Raw genomic sequence first — 12450 nt, 5'->3', positions numbered from 1 at the left:
ATGTATGTTTTACATATATATATATATATATATATATATAAACGGCAGCCAAAATGAGAAAGGAAGAGGAGGTTATGTCATGTCCCATCCAGGCTTCTACAACCCCGAACTGCATTCGTATTATACTGGACGAAACGCATGTCTGCATCTACAAATATATATATATATATATATATAGGCCTCTACGCAGTAAAATATATATGAATGTAATGTATATATATATATACATACATACATTTGTTGTACGTGAGTCGACATGCTGACCCTTCGGTTTCGGATGTGCGTAGTAAATCCGCCACTCCCACACAAGTCGTCCGTTTGATGACACGAGATATGTTTGTCACTCCCTGCCAGTCCAAACGCTTTCGGCTTTTTTTGTAGGCACTCTGGATGCTGCGAATCCCCGGCAAGTGAAAACGAAAACACTTATCGGCGATGGTGGGGGAGGCAGTTTGCAGATTGATGTTCTGGATCGTGTTTCGTGTGTGCCGCTTGTCCGTTGATCTATAACCTCACCGTTTCTGCAACTTATACGCGACTTTTCGAGGAACGGCATTTCCTGGAAGGGCATCGGAGCTTCCCGTTTTAGTCCCAGCCTTCCGCGCGCGTAGGCCCAGGCGTAAAAGGCGAAGCATGCTTCCTCTAAATTTGGCCTTTCGCCGTGCAACTCCCCTCGTGAAGCTAGCCAGGAGCACCTACACCCGGTTGTGGCCATGCAAAAGCTGAATGGTGCATGTCGCGGCCTCACGCACATTACAGAAGTTTTCTAGGCTGGGGAATCTCTGAGATCTGCCGGAAACGTTTAGCGCCCCGCTTTTTGTATACGTGGGACCGGCTATCAAAGAATCGCAGGCTTGGGGTGTCCGGAGACGCCATGAACCGCAGTCGCCATGAACCGCAGTCGCTTCGGGGCAAAGAGACAGGGAAGCCGGAGCAAGTGCCTTTAAAGGCGTGTGCCTCGCAGCCTCTATTGTGCCTCTGAATGAAAAAAGAGAAGGCTTGCCGCTCTGTCCTTCATTTGGAAATGAGTCATGTGCGCCTCGAGGGTTCTGCGGGCCAAGGTCCGATGCTGTCGGAGCACACGCGTGGAAAAAGACTGGAGGCGGAATGTTTTCTCTCTTGCACCACATCATTTCTTCACGTGCATCGAGCCGAGAAGGGGCTATGAGCGGTGCGTGGCACGCCGTGGAAGCCAAAGTCGACCAGCTTGAGATTCCCGTATCGAAGCGATCCAAACACGCGACACTCGCCGACTTCTGTCGTCACACATTTGAAGGTGACCACACACAACGTATCGTCGTCCAGGCTGCGCTCAAGTCGCTACAGGAACGCAACTGTCCAGAAAGCCAGTGTCTCGTGATTCTTCTCAACAACTCTCGAACTACGAAAAAAAAGGGGGCAGACATGCTGGCTCGTCCACATACCCCTACATATATCAATATGAATATATATATATATATATATATCAATATATATCAATATATATATATATATATCAATTTATATATGTACCAATATATATATATATATATATATCAATTTATATATATACCAATATATATATGTATATATACCCATATATATATGTATATATATATATATATACATATATATGTGTAGATGGTAATGAGTAAATACGGAGAGGGGGCGGTCGGGCTGCGGGCGTGTGGTAAAATCGGTACGGATTTTTGCGGAGGATAAGAGGTTTTTGTATCCGTCCACGAAACGTATCGATTCGACGAGAAGCCCCCACTCACATCGCACGCATGCGCGTGTTTTTTTTCCACGTTGGAAATTCCACCCCACATCGATCCAGACGTCTACTGATAAGATTTGCGATTGAGTCTCTTGCGAGACTGGACGTGTCACGAGAGAGACAAAAGGCATTCTTGGCAAGTTCGCGCATGCTGTCGCGGGGAAGGACTGAGAGATGCGCTTCTTCGAGTTGGGATAACCCGTCCAGCGCGGCATACGACGCAGGGTGAAAGGACGTTTTCGCACGTGGGGCGACGCGCAAAAAACAAAAGACGCGTGGGAGTGGACTCGGCGGGAAAAGCGACGAGGAATTTGCAGAGTTGGCCTTGGAATGCGACACGTAGAGTGGAGAGACACGAAGAACAGAGAAAAGACGGGACCGCCGTGTCTCTCGCCCCGAGGGCGAGAGTCACGGCTTTCGCCGACGCGTGTGTCTCTGTCTCTATGCGCGGCTCTGTTTTGGTTGAGACGAAAACCCAGGGGCGTCTGAGAAAATTGGAATAGACACTGGAACCACGCGCAGGCCGCGAACCCCCGAGAGAAGACCGCTCTCCCGGCACGGCCTCGCTCTCTCCTCGCAGACTCTGCGCATTTTTGAGTCAGGGCCCGGCGCCTTCGCACTCTCTGCGCAACCCCGCGCGGGAGAGTCTGCGGTCTCTCGCCCGCAGACTCTCCCGCGCGTCTGGGGCCGCCCGTTCTGGGTTTTCAAGTTCAAACTTTTCGGTAAATTGAGTTGCGAAGCGAAGGCCTTTTCTTTGGCATGCCGTTCCGTGTGGAGACGTCGAAATCCTGGTCGGGGCCGGGGGGAGCTCCAGTGCATTCGAGAGGTGAATTTTGCTGCGCTCCCCCTCCGTGTCTCCGTTTTCCACGGCGGGTTGCATGTTTGTGTATGGAGACAAAAGCGCTTTCTCTCGACTGAGAGGGACTGGGCCGTTCTCTTTCCCCCCAGCCGCCCAGCCGTTTGACGCCCTCGGCGCTCTTTTCCTTTTCCCCTCGCAGGCGCCCGAGCACGCCGCATAGACCATCTCGGAGGTTCTCGGCGAGGGTCGGTCTTTTTATGCGCTTCTGTTGCCCACGTGGTTCTGTTGTCTTTCCGCAGACGGCCGTCGGAAGATGCATTGAAGGCCGTTGCCTCTCGTTTGCGCAGTCTGGTTTTTCCTTGCGGCCACGGGCGGCTTTGCGTTCCGGACCCAAGCCTTTCCGGGAAGTCCAATTGCGCGACGGACGCTCCCGCCCCAGACGGCCAGCCGGGGACGACAGATCCAGGTCTATGCAGGTGTCCGCTAGCAACCCGTCCTCGTCAGTCTGCGTCCAGGGGGGAAAGCGCGAGTCTTTTACGATTCCTGTCAATTCCATTTGCCCCGGCTACCGCTCACCGGGGAACCGTGCGGCTGTATGCGCATCTCCGACGTGTGCCACGTCCGAACCGTCGAGAGAGAGCGGGCCGAAACAGAGAATGGAGAGACAGCCGCCTACGGAGAAGAGAGGCCCAGGCAACGAAAGTCGCTGCTCTGTGTTTCGAGGAGCGACCAAGTCCATGCGTGTGCGTGCCGTGAGTATCTGCGTGTCGCGGTCTGTCGACGCGTTTGTGGCGTGCGGACGAACGCTGTCGTCCCTGCGTGAAGAGTGGCCTGGTATTACAAATAGGCCGAGTGTGTCTAGGCGTGATTTCGATCTGTGTCGTGAGTGAATCAGGATTTGAGTCGAGGCAGGCGCGGACTTTCGTGTAGCTGCGGCGCACCTTGAGGTCGGGTGTACAGGCACCCCGCGAGGCAGCGGCGAGAAGGGTGGACAGTCTGGTGTTTGCGTTCACTGCGAAAGTTTCGACCGCAGTTCTGCTGTAGCGAGGTTGCATGTCCCGTGTGTCCACGCATTTTGTGTTTGTGTAGAGTCACGTGTTTCTGCAGCTGTCGAGCGTGCACGGCGCTCAACGGCGACCCAGACCGGTCTCTACACCCCTCTACTGTTGTTTTTGCGCCAGGTTCCACAGAGCCCTGTGGCTTCGAGACTGCGCAGCGGCAGAGCCGTGCGTGGCGTTGCATGCACGCACGTGCTCCTCTTGACTTCCGCTGGTCACGCCTGCGTGTGTTGTTCAAACGACCCAGCAGCGCTCAGCTCCATCGACGCACTGCGTCTTGTTCGCGTGTTCAGGCCTCGGGCTCCTCGGGCTTTGTCCCCAGAACTGAACGGCGAGGCCCTAACACACACGCGCCCGGGGACTTCCCCGAGTTTCCGCGGGTTCTGCGGTCGTTTGCGGCATGTGTTTCCGTATTTTTGCGGACTGAGATTCACCGTTCCGCTCCTACCTTTTTTCCCGAGTGGCCGGGCAGAAGACGGGCGAGCCTCGCACCGGGTCTGCTGCAGGGTTAGTGGGCTGTCGACCCCGTGCACGCAAGTCGATTTTTCTGATCGGTTACGCAGGTGCCTTTGCATGCGATCACTTTTTTCACACGCTAAGGTTATCGTCGCCGGCCAGCGTCGCGCGGCTTCTTCCGTCGCTTTTCTTTTCAATCCCGTCTCGCCTCGGCGTCTCCCCGTGCTCTGATTTCTTCCCCTTTCCCTTCCCCCATGGCGAACAGGCGTTCAGAGTCGCCCAGTGCCGCAGCAACTCGCGACGGCTGCCCCACGGCTTTCGGGTCATTCCCTCCCGTGACTGCAGGCTTTCCCGCGTCCGGCGAGCTTCCGCGCTTGCTGGGAAATCGCGCGGAGGCGCCGACCTTCGGGCACCGCCCGTCGCCGCTGTCTCCAGCAGCCTCTGTCTCGCGCCCTTCGTCTCCCGGCGAGGACTGCTTGCCGTGGAGGCGCGAGTCGAGTCTCGCCTTCTCGCTGACGGAAGACACCCGCGTGGCGGAAGAGACTCCTGAGAGCCACGGCGCAGTGGAGAAGGGAAAGGGTTGGCGAGGCCGCGCAGTACGCGCCACGAAAACGGGGACGGCTGGAGGCGCGCAGAGCAAGCAGGCCGCGTCGCGCGCAGGCGCAGGTACACCCGAGACGGCGGAGACCGTCGAGGGGGGACAGGGAGAGAAACGCGAAGAAGAGACACGCGGGAGTGGCCATTTGTGGACGTTGTCGAGCACACACGATGGACACGTACAGAGACGGGGAAACGAAGATGGAAACCTTGCGCCTGTAGGACAAAGCTTACGGGACGCGTTGGAGCGGGAGATAACGCGCGACGCAGATCGGATGGAGACGCGGACGCCCGAGGACAAACTGTTTAAAACCTTGGCGCCTGCAGGTCGTGAGGAAGAGCCACGCTGGAACAAAGCTTTAGGGGAGTCTCCCGTCGTGACGGATGAACACGGCGTGGGTGATCTGTGCGAGGCAGAAGAGGCGACAGGGCGAGACGGGCTCCGCCTCGATTCGATCCTCTGTGGGCACGACACCGCGAGCATAGACGACATTCGCATGCTGCTGGTGAGAAGCCAGATGGATCCGTCCGTCGCGCAAAAGGTCGTCTACAATCTTAAGGTGAGGCGTAAGGGACACACAGAGGAGCAAACACTGGGTTCTCGCGCCACGCACTCAGAAAGGCAACCCAACGCCGCGAAACAGAGATGCAATTCCTCCCATGTCGTGCGTTCAACTATCCGTGCAGAGGGTTTTCCGTCTCTCCCCGTGACTGGATTCCGCTCGTCCTCTTGGTGTCCCTGGTAAGGCACCCGCCGCTTTACTCTGCCGTGTCTGTTTCCTCAGGCACGCGAGAGCGTCATCGAGCACATGGTGGGGTACTTGGCCTTCCTCTTGGAGCGGGCCGTGGAAGGCCGCCGCGAGGTGGATCCGATGAAGGAAAGCGATTTCGAGGCTTTCGCCTCCGCGGCGGGCTCCGTTCCGCCGGCGAACGAAGACGGGCGAGAGGAAGCAGCGGAGCTCTGCAGCCACCAAGAAGACGAAGACGAACACGACGAAGACGAACAAGACGAAGACGAACAAGACGAAGACGAACAAGACGAAGACGAACAAGACGAAGACGAACACGACGAAGACGAACACGACGAAGACGAACATGACGAAGATGAACACGACGAAGACGAAGACACCGAGGAGAAGGATAACGGCGATCTCACGTCCACGCATGTCTCGTTCTCGTCTGTTCCCAAGCATTTCCCCGAGTCGTTTCGACAACCGGAGACACAAGAACAGGCCGCGCACGTCTCGTATGCGTCTTCTCCTTCATCGGCGTCGCGTTCGTGTGTTTCGCCTTCTTCTTCTTCTTCTCCCTGCCCCGTTTCTCCCTGGTCGCCGTCGTGTCTGAGGAGACACGCCGCGGGAGGCGAGGAAGCGCAGGAGGGCAGAGATGGACTGGGCGTCAGTGCGACGGCAACACGTGAGCGCCCTTCTCTCATCTCCGCCCGTCCTGGCCGGGGACGTGTCTCTACAGAAAGCGTTACCGCGCGTCACCGGCGCAGCTTCTCGCTCTCTCCGTTGCAACAAACCGCCTTTCGCGCGTGTCGCTCAACGCTTCTACACGCAACCCCCAGTGTTGGTGGCTAATAAACCGCTATCGCACTCTCGCCATTTGTGCCAAGGCAAGGCCGAAACAAACCTCATGCGCTTGGTCGTGCGCTCGTTTTTTCCTCCTTTCCGTGTCTCGGATTTCCGTGTCTCGTACCGTCACCTTCTTTCTCTCGTGCGTGCCGACGCCATTGGTTTGGCCTTTCGTCGTGTTTGTGTGTGGTAAATCGGCGGCCTGCGACCGGTTCTTCCCTTTTGTCTTTTGGTGGAACGTGCGCTTCCGTTTGGAAGCGAAAGCACGAGCCAGACGCGTTTGAGCGACTTGCCGTTTCTCTCTTTTTTGTGCCCTGCCCTCAGCTCCGTCCGAGGGCGAAACGGAGGAGAGAGTGAACGGCGCAGCAAGTCCTCGGAAGACTGCGAAGCAGAAGGAAGAGAAGATCGCCGAGCCTGGGCTGGAGCGGAAGCAGCGCGAGAGCCGAAAGAAAGACAAGGACGAAGCCGGCGGACGGCAGAGAGGCGCTGCGGCCCGCGTCTCGATTGCGGAGTGGGAGAGAGCGCTGCACAGTCACAGAGAGAAAGTCGAGTTTCTGACGCAACTCATGCAGGTACGCGGGTCCACAGACACTGCCTTGGGGGCAGACGCCTGAACCCGAAACGGGGGGAATGTGCGCGGGGACACAGACTGAAGAGGCACTGGGAAAAGAGGCACAGTCGGGGAGAGACAAGATCGACGTTTGCAAACGCCGCAACTCGCCTGGAACGCGGCACGCGCGACGCGGGCGAGAGAGGCTTTTTGTTTGAAAGAAAGGCGGGTCCCCGCGCGAGAGGTCGGGCCGAGGTCGGCAGGTTCGGCAGGGGATCGTGATGAAGAGGCGTCGGGAACGGCGGAAACGCGTCCGGGCACACGACCTCGAAAAACACCTCCAGAGCGTGAGCAGGAGCGAAAGGGAAGGGCGAACGAGGAAGGAGCTTTCTGGGGTCTCATGAGAGGGAGGTGGCGGCAGAGACGGGTAGTTTCCCTCGGAGAGTCGGATCGAGGACAGGATGGAAGAAAAGAAACGGGAAAGAGCGCACGAGACGTCCGTTCTGGAGAGGCTCTCTCCTGAGGTTTGTGTGTGTGTGGGGGGGTATTACCCTTCTCTCTGATGGTCTCTTGTTAAAGCGTCGCGACCTCGACTTTGTGGGCCTTTTCCGTCGTTGCAGCACGTGAAGGCTCTGCTCCTGGGAAAGAAGAGAGGTTCTTCTGGCGACCGGGACGCGGAGCGAGGCGAAGAGCTCGGGAAGGAAAACCCAGACATCGGCACGCAGAAATCGCGCGATCCGACAAGCGACATCAGCGGCGACCTCGTGGAGCTGTTGCGAACGTCGTGTTTAGACCACCAGGCAGCGCTCAGCGACTTGGTCTATGCAGCGGAGAGGATTCGGGTCAAGGTACGCAAAGTGAAAGTTGAAGTGTTGCGTGGGATCTCGGGGCGCTTCTGTCTGGATATTTGCATCTCAGAAAAAGAGGCTGCTTCTTCTGTTTGTTGGGTGGCTGGTGACTGCGAACTGGATTCCGCGTGTCCTCTCATCACGCTTTCTGCTCTTGTGTGTCTATCGACTGGCTCGGGTCGACTGGATCGTTTCTGATTCCTCTCTTTTGCATGCGCGGCTTTGAGGCTTCCCCGAGATTTACGTCGGCTGGAGACAGTCGTTCCCTGTGTGCCGTTCAAAGCCGCGGACCTAGTCTTAATGGAAAACAGGCGAGCTCCTCGATTGTTTGCTCCACGATGCAGACTCGCGGGTGTCGAGCAGGAAGGAACAAGCGGCCGCAGGCGGCACCTCCGCTGCCTCTCTCTACCGCTGGTGCAAGGCGCGAAAGCGAACGGGGCGTGTTGCCTGCGCTTCTGTCTCGGCTGCCTTCCTGTTTCCTCTCGAAACAGGGGGAGGAGCGGGGCACTGTCGCGCCGGGGGACGAGGCGGGAGACGGCGACCGCCGGAAAGACCGGAGAGAGACAGGAGGCACAGAAAAAAGAGAGAACGAGGACGAGGGCGCTACGGAGAAGGACAGACGCAGGCAAATCCGTCCTCAAACGCCCGAGGAAACCCCCGAGGAAACGGCCGCGTCCCTGGTAAGCATACTAACAGAGTTTGTGGCCTTCGTTCGTGAAGTCCTTCTCCGTGGGTTTCGAGCTCTAGCCGTCGCCTCCTGGTTCCTAGACACTTTCGCCTACCTAGTTTCGTGATTCTTGTTCTTTTTCCACCAATTAGGGTGTGCAGCATGCCCGATGCTCCTTCGCAGCGCAGAAATCAAACTCCATCGTACCTGACCGTTCCCCTGCCGCGGTTGCCCCTTTCGTTTCCTGCAATCGTCCCTCCTCCCGTTGAGCTCGCTCCCGCGTTCCGTGTGGGGTGTTTCGGAGCTTCGGCCCTCGACCAGGGAGAGGCGACCTTTGCCGCAGCGTGCAGCCTTCTGTTCGCGCCGTCTTCACCTTTCTTTTGAGGGCGTCTCTTTCCGTATGTGTGCAGTGCAACGGCTCTCTCTTCCGCGAACGGCCGACGAAGCGTGGCTCGGTCTCTCCGGCTCAGCCGCATAATTCCTCAGGCGCGTCTGGCCCCTCAGCGGGCGCTTCGGCTTCTTGTCCGTCTTCGCCTCCGGCGGCGCCTGCGTCGAGCTCCTCGCGGGTCCCCGCGCCGCCGGGGCACGTACTGGCTGCCTCGCCGTCTCAGCCCGCGCTTGTGGGGCCTGCGGGCTTGCAACGGCATTCGGGCCCGCCTCGCAGTCCTTCGCTCTCGTTTCTGCCGCCGCCTCCGGCGGACTCGAGCAGACTCACTTCGGGACAGGCCGTCGCGTTTTCCTCCTTCGGGCCTCCGGAACCCAGACTGGGGACTCGGCGCGTCCCGCCGCCGCCACCGTTCCCGCCGCCCCAAACTGTGTCTTTTTCCCCGGCCCCGCATGCACGGGGGTGCGCCTACTCGTCGCCGATCCGAGCTGCGTGGGCGGGCTCAACACCGGCTCTCGCTATCTCGCCGAGGCCCCAGAGACCTCAGCGGCCCCCGTCGCCGCCGGTCGGCTCTGGCCCGCGGGCCTACAGCCCCCGCGCGGGCTTTCCCCCGCCCCCACCGTCCCCGCCGCAGCCCCCTCCAAGGCCCACGCCCGCGTCGCCGCATGCGCCCTGGAGCCGCGGGGCCAGCGACGGAGCGGGGCCGCCGGGCGGCGCTTCCCACTCGAAGAGCCCACAGGAAGTGCCGGCGCCTCCTTGCTTTCCTCCCGGGATTTCGCCGCCGAGAGGAGGGGCGCACGGTCGCCGGGGGTCTGACGCAGGCGACACTGGGCCTGTCCCCGCCTCTGGGCCTGTCCCCTCCTCTGGGCCTGCGGCGCGTCCTTCGCCCCTTTCGGCGGCCCCGCCCTTCCCTTCTTCGTCCCCTGCGCCGCCCCTGCCGTCGGCCGACGGTGGCTGCGTTCGGCCTCCACCGCCGCAGGTTGGACTCTTTGGGCGCCTGTCTTCTCCTCCGCGCTTGGCGACTTCGCCTCGCCTGCGCTCCCAGGCGCAAGTCGGTTCAGAAGGCGGGACTGTCAGGCGTGAGCGGGCCCCAGGGAATGCGTCTCGCAAAGGCGACACCTGCAGGGGTCGGAGGGAAGAGGAGAGAGGACCGAAGGGAGGGGCTCTTCGGGCCGGGACGTCGTTCACGGCGCGGCCGAGTCCGACTCCAGAAGTCCGGAATGGGTTCAGCGCGAGTGTGAATCACGCGGAAGCGAGTTCGTCGTTCTCGACCTCGATGGCTGCCTTGACCTCACGAGCTTCGGCGCTCTCTCTGTTTTCGTCAGGAGGGGCTCTCGCGTCTTCCTCGGTTTCGGCTTCTCCGACGCGCGGCAACTCCGCACCTGCTGACGAGCGCTCGCCCGTGGTGGATCAGGAGAAACTGTATCTTCTCCTGCTGCTTCTGCGGTCGCAGGGCGGTCAGGAGGGAGGCTCCAGGGAAGGCGAGTCTCGCCAGGACACGCGGGCGCGAGAGAGAGCGGCCCCGCGGTCCGTGACGAACCTCGCTGCTTCTGTCTTCTCGTCGCACCGGGCGCCGCGACCAGGAACCGGCGAGGCCGAGGAGGGCGGCCGCAGAAACACGTCACTCGGCTTCGCTGATCCCGCCTGTCCGAGCGTCTCGGCCCTCTCGGCCTGCTCGCCACAGAAAACAGGGAAGCACGGATTGCTGCATGCGCGTGACAGTGCAGAGGGGAGAGGTGAGAGAGGCCGAGGGGACGTGTTCACGGGGACGTGCGACGAAGGACGCGCTGGTGAGCGGGAAGAGAAGAGTTTGCGCCACTGTTTGGCAGCCGACGTGTTTCCAGGCAAACAGCGCTTGCACACAGAGAACGAACGAAAGGGGCGAAATCTGAATTCGGACGGGAAAGGAGAGCGTGTGCGCGACGCGTCCGTGTACTCCCTTCCCGCCCACATGCAAGTTGCGGGGCTGGCGGCGAGGCTTCGAGGGAACTTCTCCGAGGCGCATCGCAATGGCCTTAGCCTAGGAATGGGGACCGCCTCTGGGGTGCGACACCCCAGCGCAGATGATGAGGGCCTGCGCTGTTCCGGGGTGTCTGTACAGTCAAATCACCCCCAAGTGGTAACGCGCCCACGCACAGCCAGCGATTCTTTGGTGACATCTCAGGTTTTCCAGAATGTGTTCACGCCTGCCTCGCCCCTCGGCGATGCGTGGCCGTCTCACACTCGAAGTGTTCGCAGTTCGTTGCCTCCTGGTGCCCACCGGAGCGGAGCCTTATCGGCTCGTTTGCTCGAAGACAGATTCGCCCCTCCGCCGCCCCCTCCCCCGCCTCCCACAGCTTCTCCTGCTTCGCTGTCGACTTCGCTTTCTCTCTCTTCTTCTGCGGGGATGATGGGGTGCTTGCGGGCCTCGGCGGCGGGCCTGCCGCCTTCGGTCGCTAGCTTGTCCTTTTCTGGAGACGGGGTGGATCTGGAGTGAAGGCAGGGATCCGCGCGCGGGTGTGCACGCTCTCGGCGGCTAGGCGTAAACGAGAGAGAGGGCAAGGAAACTGCATGCGTGCACGCAGACGCGTTCCGAGCCGCCGCGGCTCAGGAGTCTCAGACCGGGAGACCGCCTCAGTGTGGCCTCGCACCCGAGACTCTCCAAAGCTCGACTTTGGTTGAAACTGCCTTGGACATGTGCCTACTTTTGTCGCGTAAAAATGTAATACAGAACATGGATAGACACAGCGTGGACAGTGTGTCTAGACTGTATAGACAGTGTATAGAGATTATAGGTATGCCCCTGCCTGCGCTCCCGTTTTGAGACGTGCGTTGTACCGCGGCTTTTTTCAGGCCGGCGACGCCCCGCCCCGTCTGGTGCCTGCTCGGTGTCTACCTGTGCATGAATCTTTTCTCTGACGCGGCCGTGCTCGAAGAGCCTCCTGCAGCTTTGCAGCTATGGAGACACGGTCCTCTGGAGACATTCCGACACGCGAATCCGACGCGGGTCTCCGCACGTATTTTTCCACTTCCGCTGTGAATCGTGAGCTCATAAGGGAGCGTGTGTACGTCCAACGATCCTATAAATTTACGTGTTTGTGACGCATCTCCCGGCTGCGATATGGAAAGCAGACAGGTTGTTCGTGCATGCACACACAGACGGAGAGAGACCGACGGGCTGTTGTGTAGACTCGTGAACCTTGCATGGCCCTGTGTGTTTTAGAACTCGACTTGTCCGATGGCAGCCTATCGCGAGGGCTTTTCCTCAGGCGGGGGAGTCCCGCGGAGAGACGCCGCCGTCTCTGGATGCGCCGAGTGTCTCTCGAAGCTGTGCCTGTCCGCACTCTCCCCGTTTCTCGTATCGTGCAATGCGGTTTTTAAAAGCCCGAATTCAAAGACAAGCGTGATGTGCGAGGTCTTCGACAGCCTCGCGGATTCCCCGAGACCTCAGTCCCCATCGTGCTTGCGGTTCATCCCTTTTCTTGACTCGGTGCGCTCGAAAAAGACGCGTCTGCATGTGCTGGCCCGCGCCACCAGCCCGGGCCCCCTGTGTCTCCCAGGCACAGATGGCCAAGCGGAAACCGACGCACTTCGGTCGATAAACAGACGCGATGACAGTCGCGATGCGACAGATACAGCCGAACTGGGAAGGCCAGGCCACACACACACACAGCGAGGCTCTGCGAGGTCGAGCGTGGCAGACTGCTCGAGTCTGGCCGGAAGTCGACAAGGTGCACTTTTGCAGCAGCGCAGCTGCAAAGGTGCCTCGACCGGGCAG

The 12450-nt window shown here is 59.5% G+C and overlaps 1 protein-coding gene across 1 annotated transcript; it reads left to right on the top strand.

Moving 5' to 3' along the window:
* Positions 1-4323: 4323 nt before the first annotated feature.
* Positions 4324-11169, top strand: NCLIV_068540 (putative glutamic acid-rich protein; the record flags this gene model as incomplete). The annotated part of the gene is made up of 6 exons (XM_003886406.1): positions 4324-5226; positions 5452-6082; positions 6568-6815; positions 7414-7641; positions 8133-8321; positions 8719-11169. The coding sequence occupies 6 exons, from the start codon at positions 4324-4326 to the stop codon at positions 11167-11169; spliced, it is 4650 nt and encodes a 1549-aa protein (XP_003886455.1).
* Positions 11170-12450: the final 1281 nt, after the last annotated feature.

Source organism: Neospora caninum, chromosome XII (assembly GCF_000208865.1).
Source record: "Neospora caninum Liverpool complete genome, chromosome XII".
NCBI lineage: Eukaryota > Apicomplexa > Conoidasida > Eucoccidiorida > Sarcocystidae > Neospora > Neospora caninum.
This window is presented reverse-complemented; position numbering and strand designations above follow the sequence as displayed.